The 22,781-nt window shown below is 42.5% G+C and overlaps 1 protein-coding gene across 1 annotated transcript in view; it reads right to left on the bottom strand.

The window, feature by feature from the left end:
* Nucleotides 1-22,781, bottom strand: part of SETD2 (SET domain containing 2, histone lysine methyltransferase) — an 89,943-nt gene that overhangs the window by 3,465 nt on the left and 63,697 nt on the right. Inside the window, exons 14-17 of the mRNA XM_066245828.1 lie at nucleotides 19,327-19,999; nucleotides 13,706-13,840; nucleotides 11,366-11,505; nucleotides 6,563-6,674 (exon numbers count right to left, since the gene is read on the bottom strand). Of these exons, the coding sequence (XP_066101925.1) occupies nucleotides 6,563-6,674; nucleotides 11,366-11,505; nucleotides 13,706-13,840; nucleotides 19,327-19,999 (1,060 nt within the window). The remainder of the gene's footprint in view (nucleotides 1-6,562; nucleotides 6,675-11,365; nucleotides 11,506-13,705; nucleotides 13,841-19,326; nucleotides 20,000-22,781) is intronic.

Raw genomic sequence — 22,781 nt, 5'->3', positions numbered from 1 at the left:
CACCTCACCCCTCCAGTTCTGATTTCCCCATTTCCACCAACAGTATGAATGTGCTGATGGTGGAGCTACTGTCTAACTCCCTCTGCTCTGGACTGGCTCCAGAAGAAAGGGGCACTCCCTTGCCCTGGGCTGCTACAAAGCAGCTTTCTCCGATTTGTTATAAAAGATTTACATATTTTCCACTCCCCCCTCCCCTGTTTATTTTATTGATTTTAGAGACAGAGGAAGGGGGAGAGAGAGAGAGATAGGAACATAGACCTGTTCCTGTATGTGCCCTGACCAGGGATCCAACTGATAACCTCTGCATGCACTTCAGGATAATGCTCTAACCAACCAAGCTATCCGACCAGGGCCGTATTTTCCATTTTTCTACTTTCGTTCTGTGGCTGTGGGATCAGGATGGGGAGGGGAGGGTAGAAAGAACACCCTGTTATTCCCTGTTTTCAGGAAATAAAACAACAAAAACCAACAAGTAATCTATTTTCAAATGTTTTGCTTTGGGATTTTGTGGTTATTTTCCCCAGTACTAGAGAGTGTGGGTGTGCTTCATAATAAAACCTCAGGTAGCAAGGGATCAAGAATTGCCTGAACAAGCCAAGGAACCTTCAACACATCCTCAGATAGTCTGCTCAGAACTGAGCAGCAACAGCAATGAATACAGAAAGCCCCTTGAGGTGTAACAGGCACCTCAAGGTTTTGGAAGAGGCCAGGCTCTCAGCAAGAGTATTGTATAAACAGGAACGTTCTGGTTCCCTATGAATGAGGTATGTGTTCAGAAAGCTAAATAAATTCAGTGCATATTTAATAGTTTTCTAATTTAATCTCTGACTTGGTGAAGTTGGTAGGGCTTTAAAAACACAGTCGCAGAGCACAATCCACTGAGCATGCACAACTGGGATTGAGAACAGAAATGTTCAAATGAAGGGTGCCTAGACTTACATCATGGGAATGGTGCACCAAAATAAATTACTCTCAGAAGTACTGAAATTCACGTACCCCTCTTGGTCTGTGGTCTACAAATGGCATGAGAAATAATTTCAGAAACTGGGTCACGCTCACGCAAGCCCAATGCCAAGTAATACCAGGAACCAGAGTCAGAACCCAGGATATTGATAGACACTGACATGAAAACCTAGGGAATACCCTCTAACTCCAAAAAAGTTCCATTTAAGTGTTACCATTTCTACAATTCATAAACTTTTAAAATCAAGTGCTATTAACCTTCCCAAATGCCTAGTGCTAATTAAATATCCTTTAGCTCCAGAAAAGACATTAAACTGGACCATGGTCCCTGAAACATAACAGGCTACTTCATGGGATAGGGAACACCTACCCATGGTGCAAGCGGTCTCACTGAGATTCTAGAAACCCACAGGGTGAGGGTAAGGAGGGTGGAGGGTGCTCTCACACTACAAAAGAAAGCAATGAGTTTCCAGGTCCTCAGGATTAATCAGTCTGCCTTTTTTATATATTGGCTCCCACGGGCCATCAGTTTCGGAGCATTTTTGTGGGCACCTATGTGAACAGTGGCCAGATGAGAGTACAAATGAAATAAGCAAGCATAGGGCCTGGCAAAAGCCGGAGCTTATTGCCTTTAGAAGGTCACCCTGCTGTCAGCCTTCCTCTGAGACATATCTGGATTCCTAGGGAATTGGGTTGGAATATAACCAGATGATTATGATAAGGAAGGCCGAAATACTTTCACATTCCTCAAGGTAAGGTTTCAAATCCTTTTGGCTTAGGAGGAAATGGCTTTAAGCTTATTGAATGGGTCTGGTAAGCACACACTGACTGTGTAACACAACAAATGCAAACTCCATCCTTTATTATATAAGGTACATACAGAAATGATCATGTCACAAAACCCACGTGCCTTGGAACCTAGGAACGTAGCCTGACTAAAATGGGTCTTGACAAAGAGAGAGAAGGATGTATCTAGTTAATGCTTCTCTCTTCCTGAATTTAATTAAAAACCCTTTCTTTGGAACATGTCATGTAAAACATTATTTGAGGAGGAACCTTTTCTTTTGGGGCAGCTTGAATCCAAAAGCAAGAGAAGCTGAGCTACCAGAAACACTACAACCACGGTTTAGTCTACATTTAGTAGCACATGAACCTGTACACATCATTTATTTTATTTTTTTATTTATTCATTTTAGAGAGGAGAGGGAGAGACAGAGAGATAGAGAGAGAGGAGAGACAGAGAGAGAGAAGGGGGGAGGAGCCGGAAGCATCAACTCCCATATGTGCCTTGACCAGGCAAGCTCAGGGTTTCGAACCGGCAACCTCAGTGTTCCAGGTCGACGCTTTATCCACTGCACCACCACAGGTCAGGCTGTACACATCACTTAAAAGTTTAAGAAAGAGCCCTGCCCAGATAGCGAGGCTGGTTAGAGCATCATCCCAAAGTGCAGATGTTGCCAGTTCGATCCCCACTCAGGGCACATACAGGAACAGACTGATGTTCCTCTCTCTCTACCCCTCCTCTCTTGGCTAAAATAAATAAAAATTAAATAAATAAATAAAAGGTTAAGAAAGGAAGATTGATTCCCACCCTGGCTGGGTAGCTCAGTTGCTCAGTTGGTTAGAGCATCGTCCTAATATGCCAAGGTTGTGGGTTTGCTCCCCGGTCAGGGCACATATAAAAATCAACCAATGAATGCGTAAATGACTGGAAAAACAAATTAATGTTTTTCTTTCTCTTTTTCTGTCTCTAAAATCAATCAAAAGGAAGGGAGGGAGGGGAGGGAAAAAGGGAGGGAGGGAGGGAGGAACAGAAAGGATCCTCTAAAATAATAAAAACTCAGAATATTCTGTTTTGGAGTCGCTACCTCCTTTAGTAGCACAAACAGCAAATAATCTCAGTGTCTGATTCTAGATAAGGCACTTCAGCACACCTTAGTTTGTCACACATACACCAAAACAAAACAAAACAAAAAAAACAAGGCAAGGGTTTGGGATGTGTAGAGGGTAAAGAGGACAGGAACAAAACAAAAAAAAATCTTTGAGGAACTTTCTAGCAATAGTATTTCAAAAGTCTGACTGGATTACACACAGGCTCCAGCTACTCCACTCAGAGAGAAGTGGATTTTGTTTATGACCTGGAACTAAAGTCCTAAAGACATCACGAGGAACCAGCAGGGCTCTTACGTTATGTATCTGGCCTCCAATGTACTGCGGCCCTGGGGCTTCTCTCTGGTACCCGAACTGAGGACCAGGCTATGCTTATCAGGTAGATTAACTAACTGCTCTGCAGAGAGCTGGGCTCTGGTTTCTGACACTCCCCTCTCAAACATGATTTCCGGGTTTCTTCTCCACTGCTGGAAAGTGATCTCATACAGAATCCTTTTGCAAGTCCATCTGCAACAAAGAGCTTCCTTAAAGGCAAATCTGAGCATGTCACTGTTCAAACCACCCGTTCCCCACAACTCAGACAGAATGGAAGTTCACACCCTAAGCATGGCTCATTAGGCTTGCCCCTACTTCTCAGCTCCTACTTTGTGCTTGACTGTTCTAATGATCTAAATTGCCCAAAACAGGGTCTTCATTTAAGAAAGGCCAAGTCGCCTGACCAGGCGGTGGTGCAGTGGATAGAGTGTTGGACTGGGATGTGGAGGACCCAGGCTCAAGACCCCAAGGTAGCCTGACCAGGCGGTGGCACAGTGGATAGAGCATCGGACTGAGATGCAGAGGACCCAGGTTCGAGACCCGAGGTCTCCAGCTTGGGCGCAGGCTCATCTGGTTTGAGCAAAGTTCACCAGCTTGGACCCAAGGTCGCTGGCTCGAGCAAGGGGTTACTCAGTCTGCTGAAGGCCCACGGTCAAGGCACATATGAGAAAGCAATCAACGAACAACTAAGGTGTCCCAACGAAAAAACTAATGATTGATGCTTCTCATCTCTCTCCGTTTCTGTCTGTCTGTCCCTATCTATCCCTCTCTCTGACTCTGTTTCTGTAAAAAAAAATAAAAATAAAAATAAGGTTGCCATAGCATGGTCTCTTTCTTAATAAAAAAAAAAAAAAAAAAAAAAGACCCCAAAGTCGCCAGCTTGAACGCAGGCTCATCTGGCTTGAGCAAAGCTCACCAGCTTGAGCCCAAGGTCACTGGCAAGGGGTTACTCTGGTCTGCTGAAGGCCCACGGTCAAGGCACATATGAGAAAGCAATCAATGAACAACTAAGGAACCGCAACAAAAAACTGATGACTGATGCTTCTCATCTCTCCGTTCCTGTCTCTCTGTCCCTATCTATCCCTCTCTCTGACTCTGTCTCTAGAAAAAAAAAAGCCAACTCTCTGAACACTGAATCAATAATAGTAAACTTTATGCCTAGTCTCCTTTTGCTTTGAAGAACTAACTTAACATACACATACCAGACCAAAAGACTGGATCATAATTTACAGGTAAAGGGCAAAAGGTAAGGTCTCTGACGTGCTTTAAAAACTTAGTCTCAGAACTCGCTGTATTATTGCACCAAAGAACTTTTCTCCCTTGTGTTTATTTCTCAAAAGATATAACAAACATAGGTACAGAAGTCTGGAAAGAGGGTACTGTGGGATTTTTGTTCGCTTGTAAACTTCCCGATAATTTAAATGACAGCTGCCTAACAAAGCTGGGCATATTCCTAAATGACAGATGAAAGAAAGAAAAGAAAGAAAGAAAAGAAAAGAAAAGAAAAGAAAAGAAAAGAAAAGAAAAGAAAGAAAGAAAGAAAGAAAGAAAGAAAATGTGACAGCACACTAGCTAGAGTAATGTAGTTAATTGACTCAAATAATTCATTTGAAATTTAGCAAGCTCCATGTGGATTTAAGTTAAGTATATATCTATTTTTTTTTTTTTTTTTTTTTGAGAGAGAGAGATAGGAAGTGAGAGAAATGAGAAACATTAACTCTTAGTTGTGGTACTTTAGTTGTTCTTTGATTGCTTCTCACACGTGCCTTGACTGGGGGGCTCCAGTGACCCCTTGCTCAAGCCAGCAACACTGGTCTCAAGCCAGCGACAATGGGGTCATGTTGATGATTCCACGCTCAAACCAGTAACCCCATGCTCAAGCTGGGAGCCTCAGGGTTTCAAACCTGGGACCTCAGCATCACCATCGGCCAGGCTTACGCATGTATCTTTTCAGCAAATGACAAATATATGGTGAAGAAAAAACATTTCCCCTAAAGTGAATAAAATAAAGAAGGTAAGGACTTATTTCCACATTAATCCTCTTTCGCTTCTTCCTTTCTTCCCCTCTTAGCCTCTTCCACCTCTCTCCATCAATTTAACTAGCTAAGCACCTTTTATTTTATCTCTAATTCTAATTACTGTCTTGTCAAAGAGAGAAATGAGGAATAAGCACTTTTTGGCCGTCTTTGTTATAAAATAGTGTTTCCAAAGTAAAGTATCTCTGTCTCAACTCTAAAAAGTGTTAGGGGAGGGGGAGATTACAGTTCTTTGGTGAGTTTTGTTTTTTTTTTTAGTAATTGGAGGGGAAATAATGAGAGAGACTCCTGCATGCACCCCGACCTGGATCTACCTGGCAGCCCATCTGGGGTCAATGCTCAAATCAACTGAACTATTTTTAGCACTTGACGCTGGTGCACTTGAACCAACCGAGTATCCTCAGTGCCCAGGGCCAACACTTGAACCAATCAAGCCACTGGCTGTTGGGGTGGGGGGGGACAGAGAGAGAAGGGGCAGAGGGACAGGGAGAAAAGTAGATGGTTTCTCTGTATGCCCTGACCTAGGATTGAACCCAGGATGTCTACAAACCAGGCCAACACTCTATCCACTGAGCCAACTGGCCTTTGGTGAGATTTTAATGTAAAGTTAAATTCTTTCCCACCAATCCAAAAATTGCAGGACATTAAACCACACCATCTAAGTAAGACTTCAGTTAAAGAGCCAAAATACATTTGAAAAGAAGCACAGCATAAAGAAGAATTCAATAGATCTGCAGGGAAAGATCTAAGATATAATAAAAGAAACTAAAATGAAGTATGAATACTATGATCCTATTTGTGTGTTTAAAATGCAAAGAGAAAAATATCTGTTTGTGTGTTTTCCAGAAAGGTCTAAGAAGAATATATGACAAACTAAAAATTTTAAAACATAGTACTATTGACATCTTGGACCAGTTCTTTGTTGTGGGGGGGCTGTACTGTGCATTGTAAGATGTTTTAATGGCTTCTCTGGCCTATCCCCATTAAAAGTCAGTAGCATCACCTCAATTGTAACAACCAAAAATATCTCTAAACGTTATCAAATGGAATCTCCGAGGAGCAAAACTGCTCCTGGATGAGAACCCTTGCCCTAAAAGGCTACTATCTCTAGGGAGGGATATATAATGAAAAGAGAGCTGCTAGATAGAAATTAAGGGCTTTTATTTTTTGTTCTACATACCATACTTCTGTGTTTGGATGTTACAGCCACCCCTGACCCTACCCCTACAATTATTACACGTGTAATTCTCCAGAACAATAAGGAAAATAGAATCCCAAGATCATGTGGCTACTGGCCCTACAAAATTTGGGCACAGATTCCCATATGATCAAGAAACATGTGTGTTAGCCACACTCACCTTCATGGGGTTTTCATCATATGTTGGGGTTCCCAGGTCCATCTCAGCTTCGTGCTCAAGGCTGGCATCATCTCCTGGACTTTCCCAAGTAGGAGGATCCCACTGAGTCTGCCTAGAAGAAGGTAAAAACAGCCATGCTGTCATGGCCAGAAAATAGAGAACTCCGGCACAGGCATCTCTGCTCATAGTCTTAAGATACAACAAGCAATGAGTCACAAAACAGGACAGCTCCTCCGTAAGACAGAGACATTCTTCTGACATCTTCCTAGCTGCAATGATTCAACCCCAGACACAGACTGTTTATCCCAGTGTTTTTCTGTAGCCAACGATGTGGCAACGTTTGCTGGGTGTCAAAGAGAGCAGTAAAATCAAACATCCCTCTGTCTCTAACCTGGCTATGTCCTGAAAATAAGATGCAGCAAAGCCTAAGAAAGTGCATGGCATAGGTGCTTGTCCAGGCCATCCCTATGCAGGTAAAGAGATCAATGGTGACTATACCTAGCATGTTCTTGGAGCCAAAAACAATAAATCATAACACACTCCTTACAATCCTTGATGCTTTAGGAGCCTTCTTGTTGTAGTTGTGCCCTTTGGTCTAATAACTAACAGCATGGAAAAGATGTACAGGCTAAAAACTTGTGCCCTCTATTAAGAATATTCTCAACTGAATACAAAAAAAAAAGGGGGTTCAACCATGTTAACTCATTGTATATTTATAGATGTTTTGAAAATAAGTAGGCAAGATTCCCCCCAACTGGAAGTGAGTAAATTCATGTTCAGGAGTCCAAAGTCAAGTCCCACAGGGAATGTTGTAAGGGAATCACTCAAAATGCCAAAATCCTCAAAGAAACTAGCAATGTATCCGGCAGATAAGTCCCGACATTATGGTCTTCTGTTTTCATACCATACCAAACTTTAGTCAGCAACATTAAAGGTACTTGATGTATATCAGATTTGCAAGTGATTGTGAAAAGAGGCTTATCTCTAACCAATGCAACTAATGGGAGGGGGGCTGAAGAGTGCTACTGTAATCCAAGAACCACAGCAGCTGTGGGTTTACTGTGGAAAGTGAACAGAGAGGGAAGTATGGTGCTAGCTAAGGAAAACCTAGAAAAAAGACGGAAAAAGGTACAAATATAAATAAGGAATACAATCTTTATTGTTTTTGGAAAAGTGATAGTAACTTAAAAAGTTTGCTTTGGTATTGAAAGAACAAAGTTCTGGTCAAATTTGCAAACAATGGTTTTTAAAACCACTATGCTTTCAGTTAGTAATATAATGAGGGCTTGTTTTATAAAGGTATTTTATAGAAGGCCTTTTATTCCGTTCTTTAAGTTTATTTATTTATTTATTTATTTGTATTTTTCTGAAGCTAGAAACCGGGGAGAGACAGTCAGACAGACTCCTGCATGCGCCCAACCAGGATCCACCCAGCACACCCACCAGGGGCCGACACTCTGCCCACCAGGGGGCAATGCTCTGCCCCTCTGGGGCATCGCTCTGTTGCGACCAGAGCCATTCTAGTGCCTGGGGCAGAGGCTAAGGAGCCATCCCCAGCGCCTGGGCCATCTTTGCTCCAATGGAGCCTCGGCTGCGGGAGGGGAAGAGAGAGACAGAGAGGAAGGAGAGGGGGAGGGGTGGAGAAGCAGATGGGCGCTTCTCCTGTGTGCCCTGGCTGGGAATCGAACCCGGGACTTCTGCACACCAGGCCGACGCTCTACCACTGAGCCAACCGGCCAGGGCAAGAGAAAGTTTATTTAGAAAGTCACAGGGGTAGAAGAAATAAGTGGCAGAAGAAATGAACTCAGGAAACAAGTTACAGAGGCAAAAGGGCCCTTGGAGCTTATGAGAGCGAAAGAGAAAGGTAAAGGTAACGGAAAGGCACAGGTGTGCTCCCTGGAGTAAGAGCCACTAAGCAGAAAACATAAAGAGAAAATATTTGACTATATAAAAATTTTAAACTTTATGTCATAAGGCATTACAAACAAAAACATTTGCAATGCCTTTGATAAAAATATCTAACAATGCTGACAAAGATATAAACTGCCAATAATCTACTAATGTTCCATCTAAGATTAAAAGAACATACATGATGAAAAGGCACTTTTGTTTACTTTTTTTTTTCTTTTTTTTTTTTAAAAGCTGGAAACGGGGAGAGACAGTCAGACAGACTCCCGCACGCGCCCGACTGGGATCCACCCAGCACACCCACCAGGGGCGACGCTCTGCCCACCAGGGGGCGATGCTCTGCCCCTCCAGGGCGTCGCTCTGCCGCAACCAGAGCCACTCCAGCGCCCGGGGCAGAGGTCAAGGAGCCACCCCCAGCGCCCGGGCCATCCCCTGCTCCAACAGAGCCCCGGCTGCGGGAGGGGAAGAGAGAGACAGAGAGGAAGGAGGGGGTGGGGTGGAGAAGCAAATGGGCGCCTCTCCTATGTGCCCTGGCCGGGAATCAAACCCGGGTCCCCCGCACGCCAGGCCGATGCTCTACCGCTGAGTCAACCGGCCAGGGCCACTTTTGTTTACTTTTTGTGGAAGTCTAAATTGATACAAATGACTTTTTTAATGGCAGACAGACAATATTTATCAATTTAAAATGCATGTCTCTTTTCATCATCAACAAAAGAAGGTAGAAAGATTAGTGTCTTAAGGGTGTCCAGGGTTAGTTACATATAAAATAGTGAAAATCCATCAATCAGAGTAGGTTAAATAAAATTTGATATAGCCATACAAAAGAGAAGAAGTTGACAAATTTTTTCTATAAAGATTCAGAGAGTAAATATCTTTGTCCTTATGGGCCATATGGTCTCTGTCACTACTCTGTCACTGTAGTATAAAGGCAGCCACAGACAATTCCTAAATAAATGAGTGTGGCTGTGTTCCCAGAAAGTTTATTTGTAAAAACAAGTGGTCCACAGGCATAGTTTGCTGACCCTGCAACAAAGTATAAGCAAGAATTAAAAATAATGCAATTGGTGCCAGACCAGGCAGTAGCACAGTGGATAGAGCATCGGGTTGGGATGCTGAGGCCCTAGGTTCAAAACCCCGAGGTTGCCAGCTTGAAGCCCAAGGCTGCTGGCTTGAGCAAGGGGTCACTGGCTTGGCTGGAGCCCCCAGTCAAGGCATATATTAGAAAGCAATCAGTGAACAACTAAGGTTCCACAACTATGAGTTGATGCTTCTCATCTCTCTCCCTTCTATCTGTCCCTCTCTATATCTTTCTCTCTCTCTCACCAAAAATAAATAAATAATGTAGTTGTATATAAAGTTCTAAAGATTGATAAATAAATTACCAAACAATTCACATAAGATTATATACTGATGACTACAGACACACATACACACAGAAAACACATATTCACATAAAGTTGTCTGTCTAAAAAATATGTATTTTTAATTTCTAAGAAAAAGATAAATTGGGTTTTTTATATATAGCAGAAATCATCAAACTATGGCTCACAGACCAGATCTGGTCCACTGCCTATTTTCGTAAATAAAGTTTTATTGGAACATAGACATGCCCATTCATTTATGTATTGTCTTTGTTGCTTACACAACAGTGGCAGAATAGTGTAGTCATGGCAGAGATTGGCCATCAAAGACTAAAATATTATATGGCCTTTTATAGAAATGGTCTGCCCATGACCCCTGATATCTATGATGTTAGGTGAAGTCATTATCATTTTTAAAAAACTCCTTAGTTTTCTCCAAGTCTTTTTTTTTTTAATTTTTCTTTTATTAATTTTTAGAGAGGAGAGAGAGAGAGAGAGAGAGAAGGGGGAGAGAGGAGCAGGAAGCATCAACTCCCATATGTGCCTTGACCAGGCAAGCCCAGGGTTTTGAACCGGCGACCTCAGCGTTCCAGGTCGACGCTTTATCCACTGCGCCACCACAGGTCAGGCCAAGTCTTTTATTTATTGATTTTAATTTATTGTTTATATAGATTCTAGTGTTGCCCAGAATGCATCCCCCTCCCCCATATTCCCCTCAACATCTCCCTTGTCACCCTCCCCATAGTGCCCTCCTCCCTTCCCTTCAGCTTTATCCCATCCTAGCACCCCCCTTCTCTCTGTTCAAAAGAGTCTTGCCTGGAAATGCTGAGGTCGCCAGTTCAAAACCCTGGGCTTGCCTGGTCAAGGCACATATGGGAGTTGATGCTTCCTGCTCCTCCCCCCCTTCTCTCTCTGTCTCTCTCTCTCTTCTCTCTCTCCCTCTCTCTCTCCTTTCTAAAATGAATAAAAAAAAAAAAAAAGAGTCTTGCATATTAAAAATCCACCCAAACAAATCTAAAAAGGACCAAAGTCTAAGGTATGACCTAAGATTTAAGATGTGATTCTGGAAACCAAGCAGCCTCAAGCACAGTGAACAGCCAATGACAAAAAGTCACTGCATATAGCTCCCCTTATGGCCTGACCAGGCGGTGGTGCAGTGGATAGAACCTGAGATGCGGAAGGACCCACGTTCGAGACCTCGAGCTCGCCAGCTTGAGCGCGGGCTCATCTGGTTTGAGCAAAAGCTCACCAGCTTGGACTCAAGGTCGCTGGGTTGAGCAAGGGGTTACTAGGTCTGCTGAAGGCTCGCAGTCAAGGCACATATGAGAAAGCAATCAATGAACAACTAAGGTGTCGCAACGAAAAACTAATGATTGATGCTTCTCATCTCTCTGTTCCTGTCGGTCTATCCCTATCTATCCCTCTCTCTGTCCCTGTAAAAACAAAAACTAAAACAAACTAAAACAAACAAAAAGGCAGCTTCTGACCAACTGAAAGCTGACCTAGGGGTGCCCACTCAGCCCTTCTTGCTTACCTTGTGATGACATGGTAGTAATAAATCTTCCCTTCTGGATCTCGGGCTGTCTTCCAGTTGGGAGGTAAGACGATGGTTTTTGGTTTTGGAGGAGAGGGGGGTGGCAGATCCAAGAGATTATTTGTCACAACCATTTCAGGCTAAAAAACAAACAAAAACAGACACACACAAGAATAATTTTGCCAGCTTTACCTTTGCTTGAACAGTTAAAGAGGAACCTGAGATCCCAGGCTAACATAAAATGCATCCACTTTTAAGCACAATGGGTCTTTGAGATTGCTGCTTTGTGCATAACCTACCTTATCTCCACTTCATGTAGTTGTTCTTTTTTGGCTTTGCTTGAGTTCCAGTTCTTCCACTCCTATAGTCTCTATCTGGCCTCTTTTCCCTAAACTATGGTGTCACTTAATATTCCACATCATTCAGCACTTATTAAATTAAATTACTAATCCTCCCTCCACCTAGGAATAATTCTTTCCTTCCTCAAACTCCTTATATGCACCTTTCACTAAACTCAGACTACTTTAAGTATTATTCATTGTGATCCTCAACTCTCAGTAGAGTATCAACATCTAATAATAGAAATGCAATGTAGGCCCTGGCTGATTGGCTCAGTGGTAGAGCGTCGGCCTGGTGTGCAGGAGTCCCGGGTTCGATTCCCGGCCAGGGCACACAGGAGAAGTGCCCATCTGCTTCTCCACCCTCCCCCTCTCCTTCCTCTCTTGAGGCTGTGCTTGAGGCTGCTTGGTTTCCAGAATCACATCTTAAATCTTAGGTCATACCTTAGACTTTGGTCCTTTTTAGATTTGTTTGGGTGGATTTTTAATATGCAAGACTCTTTTTTTTTTTCTTTTATTCATTTTAGAAAGGAGAGAGAGAGGGAGAGAGAGAAGAGAGAGAGAGACAGAGAGAGAAGGGGGGGAGGAGCAGGAAGCATCAACTCCCATATGTGCCTTGACCAGCCCTTCCGCAGCCAAGGCTTCATTGGAGCAAGTTGGCCCAGGCGCTGAGGATGGCTCCATGGCCTCTGCCTCAGGCACTAGAATGGCTCTGGTCGCAACAGAGAGACGCCCCAGATGGGCAGAGCATTGCCCCCTGGAGGGCATGCCGGGTGGATCCCAGTCGGGCGCATGCGGGAGTCTGTCTGCCTGCCTCCGCGTTTCAAACTTCAGAAAAATACAAAAAAAAAAAAAAAAAAGGAATGCAATGTAATGTTTGTATGAAAAGGTCTAGGAGGACCCAACTCATAGCAAGCCCTCAAATTCCTGCTCTAAGTACCCACTGTGTTTCTCCCAATTGTTTCACATGTAGTCTTTTTACTCCATCTCCACCTACCTAGAACCACCATCACTCGCCAGATTGCTTAAAGAGCCTTCTTCACAATGTAAGTATTCATTCTAAATTGCTATTCTGATCATGTCATTCTCTTGCTGAATTTCTCAATGCTTCTAAGACCGGCATCCTATTTCCCATTTCATTCATCAGATTTCACCATATCCTTCTACATACGGTGAATACCAAAAGCTGCCCTCCATACACACTGCACAACATGCATAGTGAAGTAGCACTGAATTCTATACTATACTAGTCTATGGTGTCTAGTATAATTTCATACAGTATCACACTAGTAGCTGATCTTAAAAATTATTACTTCAGAAATGCAGAGCAAAGTATAAAAATACAAGGTCAGTCAGTTTAAATTACAAATAAAAGGAGGAATTTCAGGAGCAAAATATATGTCCATTAACACAGCTTTAAATTCTATAGAAGACTAAGTAATAGCATTCCCTCAGAATGCATAGGCATTTGAGTGAAATTGGTGACTACAAAAATTAAAAACAGGCCCTGGCCGGTTGGCTCAGTGGTAGAGCGTCGGCCTGGTGTGCAGGAGTCCCGGGTTCGATTCCCGGCCAGGGCACACAGGAGAGGCGCCCATTTGCTTCTCCACCCCTCCCCCTCTCCTTCCTCTCTGTCTCCCTCTCTTCCCCTCCCGCAGCCGAAGCTCCTTTGGAGCAAAAGATGGCCCGGGCACTGGGGATGGCTCCTTGGCTCTGCCCCAGGCGCTAGAGTGGCTCTGGTCGCAACATGGCGACGCCCAGGATGGGCAGAGCATCGCCCCCTGGTGGGCGTGCCGGGTGGATCCCGGTCGGGCGCATGCGGGAGTCTGTCTGACTGTCTCTCCCTGTTTCCAGCTTCAGAAAAAAAAAAAAAGTAAAAATTAAAAACAAACAAAAAAACCCAGAGTAAAAAAAAAAAAAAGGACCAAATTTTAAAAAAAGTAAACTTTCTAAAGATAAGGTAAATAGCCAATGAGAGTTTATCAACCAAAAGATTTCTTACCGGCTGTAAGGGCTGAGGCTGCCCGGGTGCCACTATTGTCGTCACGGCTGTGGCTGGCTGGACCACCACTCCTTGTGGGTGAGCTGTGAAAAGCTGCTGTCCCTGGATGTACTGAAGACTTGGCTGGGCATAACTCTAAAAAGTAAAATGAAGGAATGAATTCATAATGTATGCTTTTCTAGCTCTAATAAGGCAGTAATTAACATCCAAGTTGGCATAATCTTTCATTTGGAGGTATAGTGTTTGAAACTGAACTGTCAAAAAGTAAAGGGAAAATGAACATTTCTCAGGGTTCTACAGTATCTATTCAATCCAGATGACAATCATATGCCAATGCCAATGCCAAAACCAACAGCAGCAATAGAAAGGGAAAACTGGTTTACAGTCTAAAATAATATGAAAAATATACAGACTGGTGAGATAGATCCAAATAGCACCTGCCTGTCAAATCTCTATGTGCTGGGGGAAATCTATAGGCAACTGGCTCTCCCTTTCTTCTTCTTCTTTTTTTTTTTTTTTTTTTGTATTTTTCTGAAGCTGGAAACGGGGAGAGACAGTCAGACAGACTCCTGCATGCACCCGACCGGGATCCACCCGGCACGCCCACCAGGGGCGACGCTCTGCCCACCAGGGGGCGATGCTCTGCCCCTCCGGGGCTTCGCTCTGCCACGACCAGAGCCACTCTAGCGCCTGGGGCAGAGGCCAAGGAGCCATCTCCAGTGCCCGGGCCATCTTTGCTCCAATGGAGCCTTGGCTGTGGGAGGGGAAGAGAGAGACAGAGAGGAAGGAGGGGGGGTGGAGAAGCAAATGGGCGCTTCTCCTATGTGCCCTGGCCGGGAATCGAACCCGGGTCCCCCGCATGCCAGGCCAACGCTCTACCGCTGAGCCAACCGGCCAGGGCTGGCTCTCCCTTTCAAGCATCTTGAAATTACACAAAAGCTAACTTTGCAAACATAAATACAGTCTAGAAATGTCTTCAAAATGTGACTTGCAATGGGAATTACAAGAGAAAACAAAGGTCCGTATGTTATATAAGGGAAAACATAATTTTTCCATCCCTACTTCTAGAGGGGAAAAAAAATCACCATTACTTTATCTCTGAGTCACTTGACTTTATAACATGAAAAATTAGTCTAAGTACTCAATTTTTTAAGATATGATTCACTATAACTCTGTTATTTACTAATGTCATAAGACCACTGTAAATCATGTGGCCTCAGTTAAAATTTGTGCTTTTATGTTTAATAAGCAATTGTGACAAAAAATGACATGGTCACCTTCTGATAACATATCCACTTCAAATGTTAAAGATATTGGATATGTACACACACACAAATTTATATCATATCATAAAATACTTCACTGTCAAGGTTATCATGTCTATAAGTAGCCCATCTCATCATGGCTGATACTAGGTTTGAACGGCACAGACCTCAAGGATTCCTCCTGGAGGTAAGATCATTAAGCCAGACAGAGATAGATGGCTTACTAGCTATGCATCACAGCTCACTAATGTCAGTACTTTTCTCAGTTACCATGGTAACTGAGTAATAATTATTTTAAACTTTCAAGGTAAAGATGCTTTAAATCTATCATTATTAATATCCATTATCTAATGTAAACCTCAACCACTCTGAGGCATTCAGCTCATGTTATAGATAAGAAAATTAAAATGGAAGAATCTAAGTGCCTGTCTTCAGGACACACAGTAAATAATAGGTCAGAACTCAAAACACACTAAAAACATGCTCTATGCTTCTCATTATTCAAAGCCCAACATCATCTCTGCTCAGCTAATTTCATAGTTGGGGAAGGATAGTCTGAACCATCCTAGTCCATTTATTTATTACTCTAGCACATACAAAGTGGGTTGGGAGCCAATAAATGACTTCTTGGTAGGAAGACTGGAAAACTGGAAATAAGTAAAACTGTGATGTTTGAGTCTTAAGGCTACATATGGGCCCTGGCTGGATGGCTCATTGGTAGAGCGTTGAACCAGCATGTGGATGGAATGGGCACACGAGGAGCAACCATCTGCTTCTCCCCCCACCACCTCCCCCCTTTCTCTCCCACAGCCATGGCTCCATTGGTTCAGTGCAATGGCCACTGGCTCAAAAATCAAATGACAATTCAATAATAAAAAACAAATAAAATGACTGAGGATAGCTTGTACAGCCTCCGCCTCAGGCACCAAAAATTGCTTGGTTGCAAGCATTGTCCTCATATGGTTTGAGCATCTGCCACAAAAGGGGGTTGCTGGGTAGATCCTGGTCAGAACTCATGCAGGAGGTCTATCTCCCCTCCTCTCTCACTTAAAAATAAAAAAAGAGGCTACATGTGATTAAACCCTAAAGAAGTCTTTTGATCACTGGATGAAAAAAAGCATTCTATTTTACTTTATATTTTTTTCAGTGAGACTTGTGTGTATTTTAATTTACTTATTTATTTTAGATTTTATTTATTCATTTTAGAGAGAGGGGACAGAGAGGGGCGGGGAGAGAGAGAAGACGGGGAGGAACAGAAAGCATTAACTCCCACATGTGCCTTGACCAGGGAAGCCCAGGGTTTCAAACAGGCAACCTCAGCGTTCCAGGTCGACACTTGACCCACTGTGCCACCTCAGGTCAGGCAAAGCATTCTATTTCAAAACAATCATATGACCAGTGAGCTCTCTACTGAGGAGTCTCTAAAGCAGTGGTTCCCAACCTTTTTTGGACCATGACCAGTTTAATGTCAGAAAATATTTTCACAGACCGGGCTTTAGGGTGGGACGGATAAATGTATCACGTGACCAAGACAAGCGGCAAGAGTGAGTCTTAGACGGATGTAACAGAGGAAATCTGGTCATTTTTAAAAATAAAACATCAATCAATAAATAAAAATAAAACATTGTTCAGACTTAAATATAAATAAATAAAACAGAAATAATGTAAGTTATTTATTCTTTCTCTGCGGACTGGTACCAAATGGCCCACAGACCAGTACCAGTCCGCGGCCCGGGGGTTAGGGACCACTGCTCTAAAGGACACCTCCCATTTGTTGCTTAGGCTCTAACTCCTAGGTTAAGATCACTCTTCAGTAATAGGAATGGGATATTAGATTATTATTATTATTATTATTATTATTTTTAGCGAGAGACAGACAGATGGAAAGGGAGAGAAATGAGAAGCATCAACTCATACTTGTGGTGCCGTAGTTGTTCATTGATTGCTTCTTCATATGTGCCTTGACCAGGGGGCTCCAGCTGAGCCAGTGACCTCTTATTCAAGCCAGCAACCTTTGAGCTCAAATCAGCAACCATGGGGTCATGTCTATTATCCCACACTCAAGCCAGTGACCCTGACTTCAAGCCAGTGAGCCCACGCTCAAGCCGAAGAGCCTGTACCCACACTCAAGCTGGAGACCTTGGGGTTTTGAACCTGGGTCCTCAGCATCCCAGATTGATGCTCTGTTCACTGTGCCACCACATGGTTGGGCATTAAGTAAATCTATGATATACATTTTCAGGGAAAAACTCAAAAATAATGTCTTGCTCCAAGAAAGAATATGGCAAGACAGCAGGAGGAGTTAGGATCTAAGAAATTTGTTTAACATCCCTAAACATTCTGTAAAATTGATACCTAATAAACAAAAATGAACATTTTTTACTACTCTTATTTAGCACTATAACATTCATTTTAAGCCAAAAATGGAAGGAAAAAACCCCACACAAAACTAAGTATAAGAATGTTCAGTACGTTATTTATAATTATGAAAAAGACCTTTCAACTTAAATAACTACGCCAGAAAAACATTAAAATGACCATATAAGCAAAAGGGATATTACATAGCCATTAAAATGTACATGTGTGCATACATACACAAAAATATAGAATAATTTGGAAAAATGGTTAAGAATCATGTTAAGTAGAAAAAGACAGGATAGCCCTGGTTGGTGAGAGCTTAGAGTGTTTTCCCGGTACACCAAAGTTGCATATTTGATCCTCGGTCAGGGCACATGCAAGAGTCAACCAATGAATGCATAAATAAGTGGAACAACAAATTGATTGTTTCTATGTCTCTCTCTCTCTCCCTAACCCTTCTCCTTCCTCTCTCCCTAAAAATTAATCAATCAATAAATCATCAATAAAAAGAAAAAGGATAAAAACTTAAAGTCTTTAAGATTACAAATATATAAAATATATAATTGTGGTTAAAGAGATCATAAAAAATGAAAGTAGTTAATATAGTTAAGGTTTTAGGAATTAAAGCAGGATACTCTGTCATGACTTTTTGAACAAAACTTTAACCTAGCACAAAAATTCTAACAGAAGTAAACATTACTGATCAATACTAAGTAATGTGTGCAAGAGACATCCTGGGAATCTCTGCCATCCCCATTTTACCTTTAAGGATGAAGAGGAGTGATGGGTGAGAGAGACATAGAAATGTGGTGAGGATGATGCTTTATACACTTTTTTTTAAAGCTTAAAATGTTATCATTTGTTTTATAGAAAAAAGAAATTGTATTAAAAAAATAAAATTATGGCCCTGGCCGGTTGGCTCAGCGGTAGAGCGTTGGCCTGGCGTGCGGGGGACCCGGGTTCGATTCCCGGCCAGGGCACATAGGAGAAGCGCCCATTTGCTTCTCCACCCCCCCCTCCTTCCTCTCTGTCTCTCTCTTCCCCTCCCGCAGCCAAGGCTCCATTGGAGCAAAGATGGCCTGGGCGCTGGGGATGGCTCCTTGGCCTCTGCCCCAGGCGCTAGAGTGGCTCTGGTCGTGGCAGAGCAACGCCCCGGAGGGGCAGAGCATCGCCCCCTGGTGGACAGAGCGTCGCCCCTGGTGGGCGTGCCGGGTGGATCCCGGTCGGGCGCATGCGGGAGTCTGTCTGACTGTCTCTCCCCGTTTCCAGCTTCAGAAAAATACAAAAATAAAAAAAATAAAAAATAAAAATACATTTTGAAATACAAAATCAGTACATTCTTAGCTTTAAATTTAACATTACTATTTCCTACCATAGTAATATCCTTAGGCTCAATACATCAAGAGTCACTCTGACAAACTCATAATAAAAATATAGGGTTATAAGAAATAATACACAAGCTGGGTCTGGAAGAAGAAAGGGCAAACCACGGCCTAACTCAATTACCATGACAGAGGTATACAGAAGAATAAATGATAAATAATTCACTACCTATATGAAAACAGGAAAGGACTAATACAAAAGTCATTCTCTCTTGCTCACTGGCTTTGGGAGAAGCCACCTAGCATGCAATAACAGCCCTACTGAGAAGCCCATGTGATGGGCAAGAATCCAGGCCAGTAAGCTTGAACATGAATCTTCTGTCTCCTATCTTGAGATGGCTACAGCCCTGGTTAATATAACTGCACTAAAGATTCTGAGCCTGAACTACCCAGCCAAGCTGCTTCAAAATCCCTGACCCACAGAAACTATAAAATAATACTTATTGCCTTAAGGTGCTAAGTTTTAGAGTAATTTGTTATATAATACACAACTAGTATTGATCAATGTAAAAAAGTGATAAAAAAAAAAGTGATAAATAGCAGGACTTCCCCAGGCATCAAATTTAACACCCAATAAACAAATTGTAAGACACAAGACAGGTCCAAAATTAGTTACCTGTACAATTGGTGGAGTTGTCTGTGAATAGGGTGATGTCACACCATAGACAGCCGGACAAGTCTGCCCTTGATAGTATATGGTTGTTTGAGACTGTGCAGGAGTAGAGTACTGCTGCTGTACATTGACAGACTGTTGGTTTGAATCCCAAACACCATAGTTCTGTCCCTGGACTGGGCCTGGGGCTGGCACTGGCAAGACCGTGACATTAGAATCTTGATGTACCACACCATCACTTGGGGCCACATACTGTGAACTGGAAACTTCCACAGGGGCTGTCACATGTGGCACCACTGGCACAGGTGGAGGGGCAGCAAGGGGTTCTGTAGAATGTCCTACCAAGGGCTGAGAATGATCATAAGGAGCAGGAGAACACACAGGGTCCATGCTGGGTGTGGGGAGGAGCACCTTTCCAGCATTAGGGTTGCTGGGATCCACATAGGCCTGCATGGGATAACCTGGTGGGTAGCCAGCAAAGGGGTGATGAGAGGCATTGTAGCCAAGAGAGTCATAGGGCAGTGGAGATGTCATTCCCAGGTTCTGCATCTGCTGCTGTTGTTTCTGAGCCTCCCGTTGAGCCACCTCTTGCTCAAACAACTTCCGACGCTCCTCTGTAGAAAGTTTATTGCGGTCTTTAATTCGTACTTTCTTTTTAGAAGTTGGTGTATCGTATCTAGAAAGAAAACAATAAGAACACCACAAAAAGTTGTTTCCTAAATTATAGGCACAATCAAAGCAAAAATAAATGTTATGTCACTCAATACAAAATCATTAACTTCAATTTGGCACTGGTTAAAAATCATACTCAAAGTTACTTAAGGAATCTTGCAGATAGGAGAGAAGCCCAAGGAAACAGACATCTAAATGAAAATAATTTTACCTATTCTCAGATTCTAGCATTTCAAATTAAAGATACATGTAGCATACTAAATAGATTCTTCTTTATAGCTGGGGACAGATCTATAACTACAAATAGTGGTAGAGCGTCGACCTGGCGTGCAGAAGTCCCGGGTTCGATTCCCGGCCAGGGCACACAGGAGAAGCGCCCATCTGCTTCTCCACCCCTCCCCCTCTCCTTCCTCTCTGTCTCTCTCTTCCCCTCCCACAGCCAAGGCTCCATTGGAGCAAAGATGGCCCGGGCGCTGGGGATGCTCCGCGGCCTCTTCCTCAGGCGCTAGAGTGGCTCTGGTCGCAACAGAGCGATGCCCCAGATGGGCAGAGCATCGCCCCCTGGTGGGCGTGCCAGGTGGATCCCGGTCGGGTGCATGCGGGAGTCTGTCTGACTGCCTCCCCATTTCCAGCTTCAGAAAAAAACAAAAAAAACAAAAACAAATTCTAAAATTTAAACAAACCAAAATACAATAATAAAAGCTACAGAATTTGACATATATCTGGTCACACATAGTTATAACAAATATAAACAAAGGATGGATATGCACACATGAAAGTATGGAGAGTTATATTCATATACTCTTCTCTGTGCAATACCAAGTATAATATCTTACTGATAAGCCTCATACCCTGTGATAGTTTTGACAAGAAGTCATCAGCTCTAATAACAAGAAGAGACTTGACAGCTTAAAAGATTCCTTTAGGAAGTTCTGTAGTCTGAATCAAATTTCTAAGAAAGTGCACCTGATAAAAATTAAAAAGTGAGCCCTGGCTGGGTAGTTCAGTTACTTAAAATATCATCCTGATACACCAAGGTTGTGGGTTCAATCCCCAGAAGGGGCACACATAAGAGTCAACCAATGAATGCACAGATAGGTGGAACAATAGATTGTTTCTCTCTCTCTCTCCCTTCCTCGATAAATAAAATTTTAAAAATCTTTACAATATCAACTTCTTTCAAGAGGTTTTGTTGCAAAGAAACATCCATAAGAGCTTCATGGATAAGGGCATATGTTTATCCAAACAACAAAAATATAAAAACCTCTAAGCAGAGCATTTCCTTTAAGTGTTAGTGGGGTGGTATCCTTAACTGCCTGGCAGAAACAAATGCAAACGGTCTATAACAGTGGTCGGCAAACCGCAGCTTGCAAGCCACATGCGCTCTTTGGCCCCTTGATTTTTTAGCAAAGGCCAGCTTAGAAGTACCCTAGTTAATTTAATAATAATGTACCTACCTATATAGTTTAAGTTAAAAATTTTGGCTCTCAAAAGAAATTTCAATTGTTGTCCTGTTGATATTTGGCTCTGTTGACTAATGAGTTTGCCGACCACTGGCCTATATATAAAAGAGAGCACATTAAATCCAGGCCTCAGTGAATCCCACAGATGAAGTTCTAAAAATCATAATTTCATTAATTTTTTTCCCTTCAATTCAGTGCAAGGAAGGGAGGCAGAGACAGACTCCTGCATGGCCTTGACTGAAATTCACCCAGCAAGTCACTAGGGGGCAATGCTCTGCCCATCTGGGGTGTTGCTCTGTTGCTCAGCAACCGAGCTCTTAGCTCCTGAAAGAGCTCTTATAGCTCCTGAAGTAGACACCATGAAGCCATCCTCAGCGCCTGGGGCCAACTCACTCCAATCAAGCCATGGCAGCAGGAGAGGAAGAGGAAGAGAGATAAAGGAAGAGGGAGAGGGAGAGAGAGAGAGACAAAGAAAGAGGGAGGGAGAGAGAGAGAGAGAGAAAGAGAGACAAAAGGGGGAGGCATGAAGCAGATAGGCACTTGTCCTTGTGTGCCCTGACCGGGAATAGAAAAGGGACCAGCCGCACGCAGGATAAACGCTCTACCGCTGAGCCAATCGGCCAAGGCCTTCATAAAAAATTACATATACTTTGCCTGATCAGTGGTGGTGCAATGAATACAGTTTCAACCCTGGGACACTGAGGTCCCAGGTTCGAAACCCCAAGGTTTCCAGCTTGAGCGCAGGCTCACTAGCTTAGAAAAAAAACCTATTGGGTATTTGCTTAGGAAAAATATGAAACCAGATCCATACCTTCCAATATATACAAAAATTCCCAATGAATTAAAACTCAAATCTCTTAAAGAATAAAAAAAATATATCATTATCTCAAGGGTAGGAAAGAACTTAAAACACAGTAAGCACTAACCATAACAGAACTATATAATACATGATATATTCAATTAAATCATAAATAACAAATTCTGTATTATCAAAAAATACAAAATGACTCAAAATACATGCCATAAATTGGGAAAATATTTGCAAAGATTATCACCAAAGCATAATCATATTTAGAATGTATATTAAAAACTACTAAAACTCAGAGAAAAATAATTTAATAAATGAACAACACATAAAAGTACTTCACAGAAGAGGAAATAGAAATGGCCAATAAATATATGACAAGATGTTCAATCTAGTATTTAGTAATTAGGGAAAAGCAAATTAAAAATACATTTAGTTGCTATTACATACCCAGACAGCCCAAAGTTTAAAATTCTACAACGGATATATAAATGTAAATTTAATTTTTATTTTTTAAG

This window comes from Saccopteryx bilineata, chromosome 10 (genome assembly GCF_036850765.1).
Source record: "Saccopteryx bilineata isolate mSacBil1 chromosome 10, mSacBil1_pri_phased_curated, whole genome shotgun sequence".
Taxonomy (NCBI): Eukaryota; Metazoa; Chordata; class Mammalia; order Chiroptera; family Emballonuridae; genus Saccopteryx; species Saccopteryx bilineata.
Note: the sequence above shows the minus strand (reverse complement) of the source record. Positions and strands in the feature narration are given on the sequence as shown.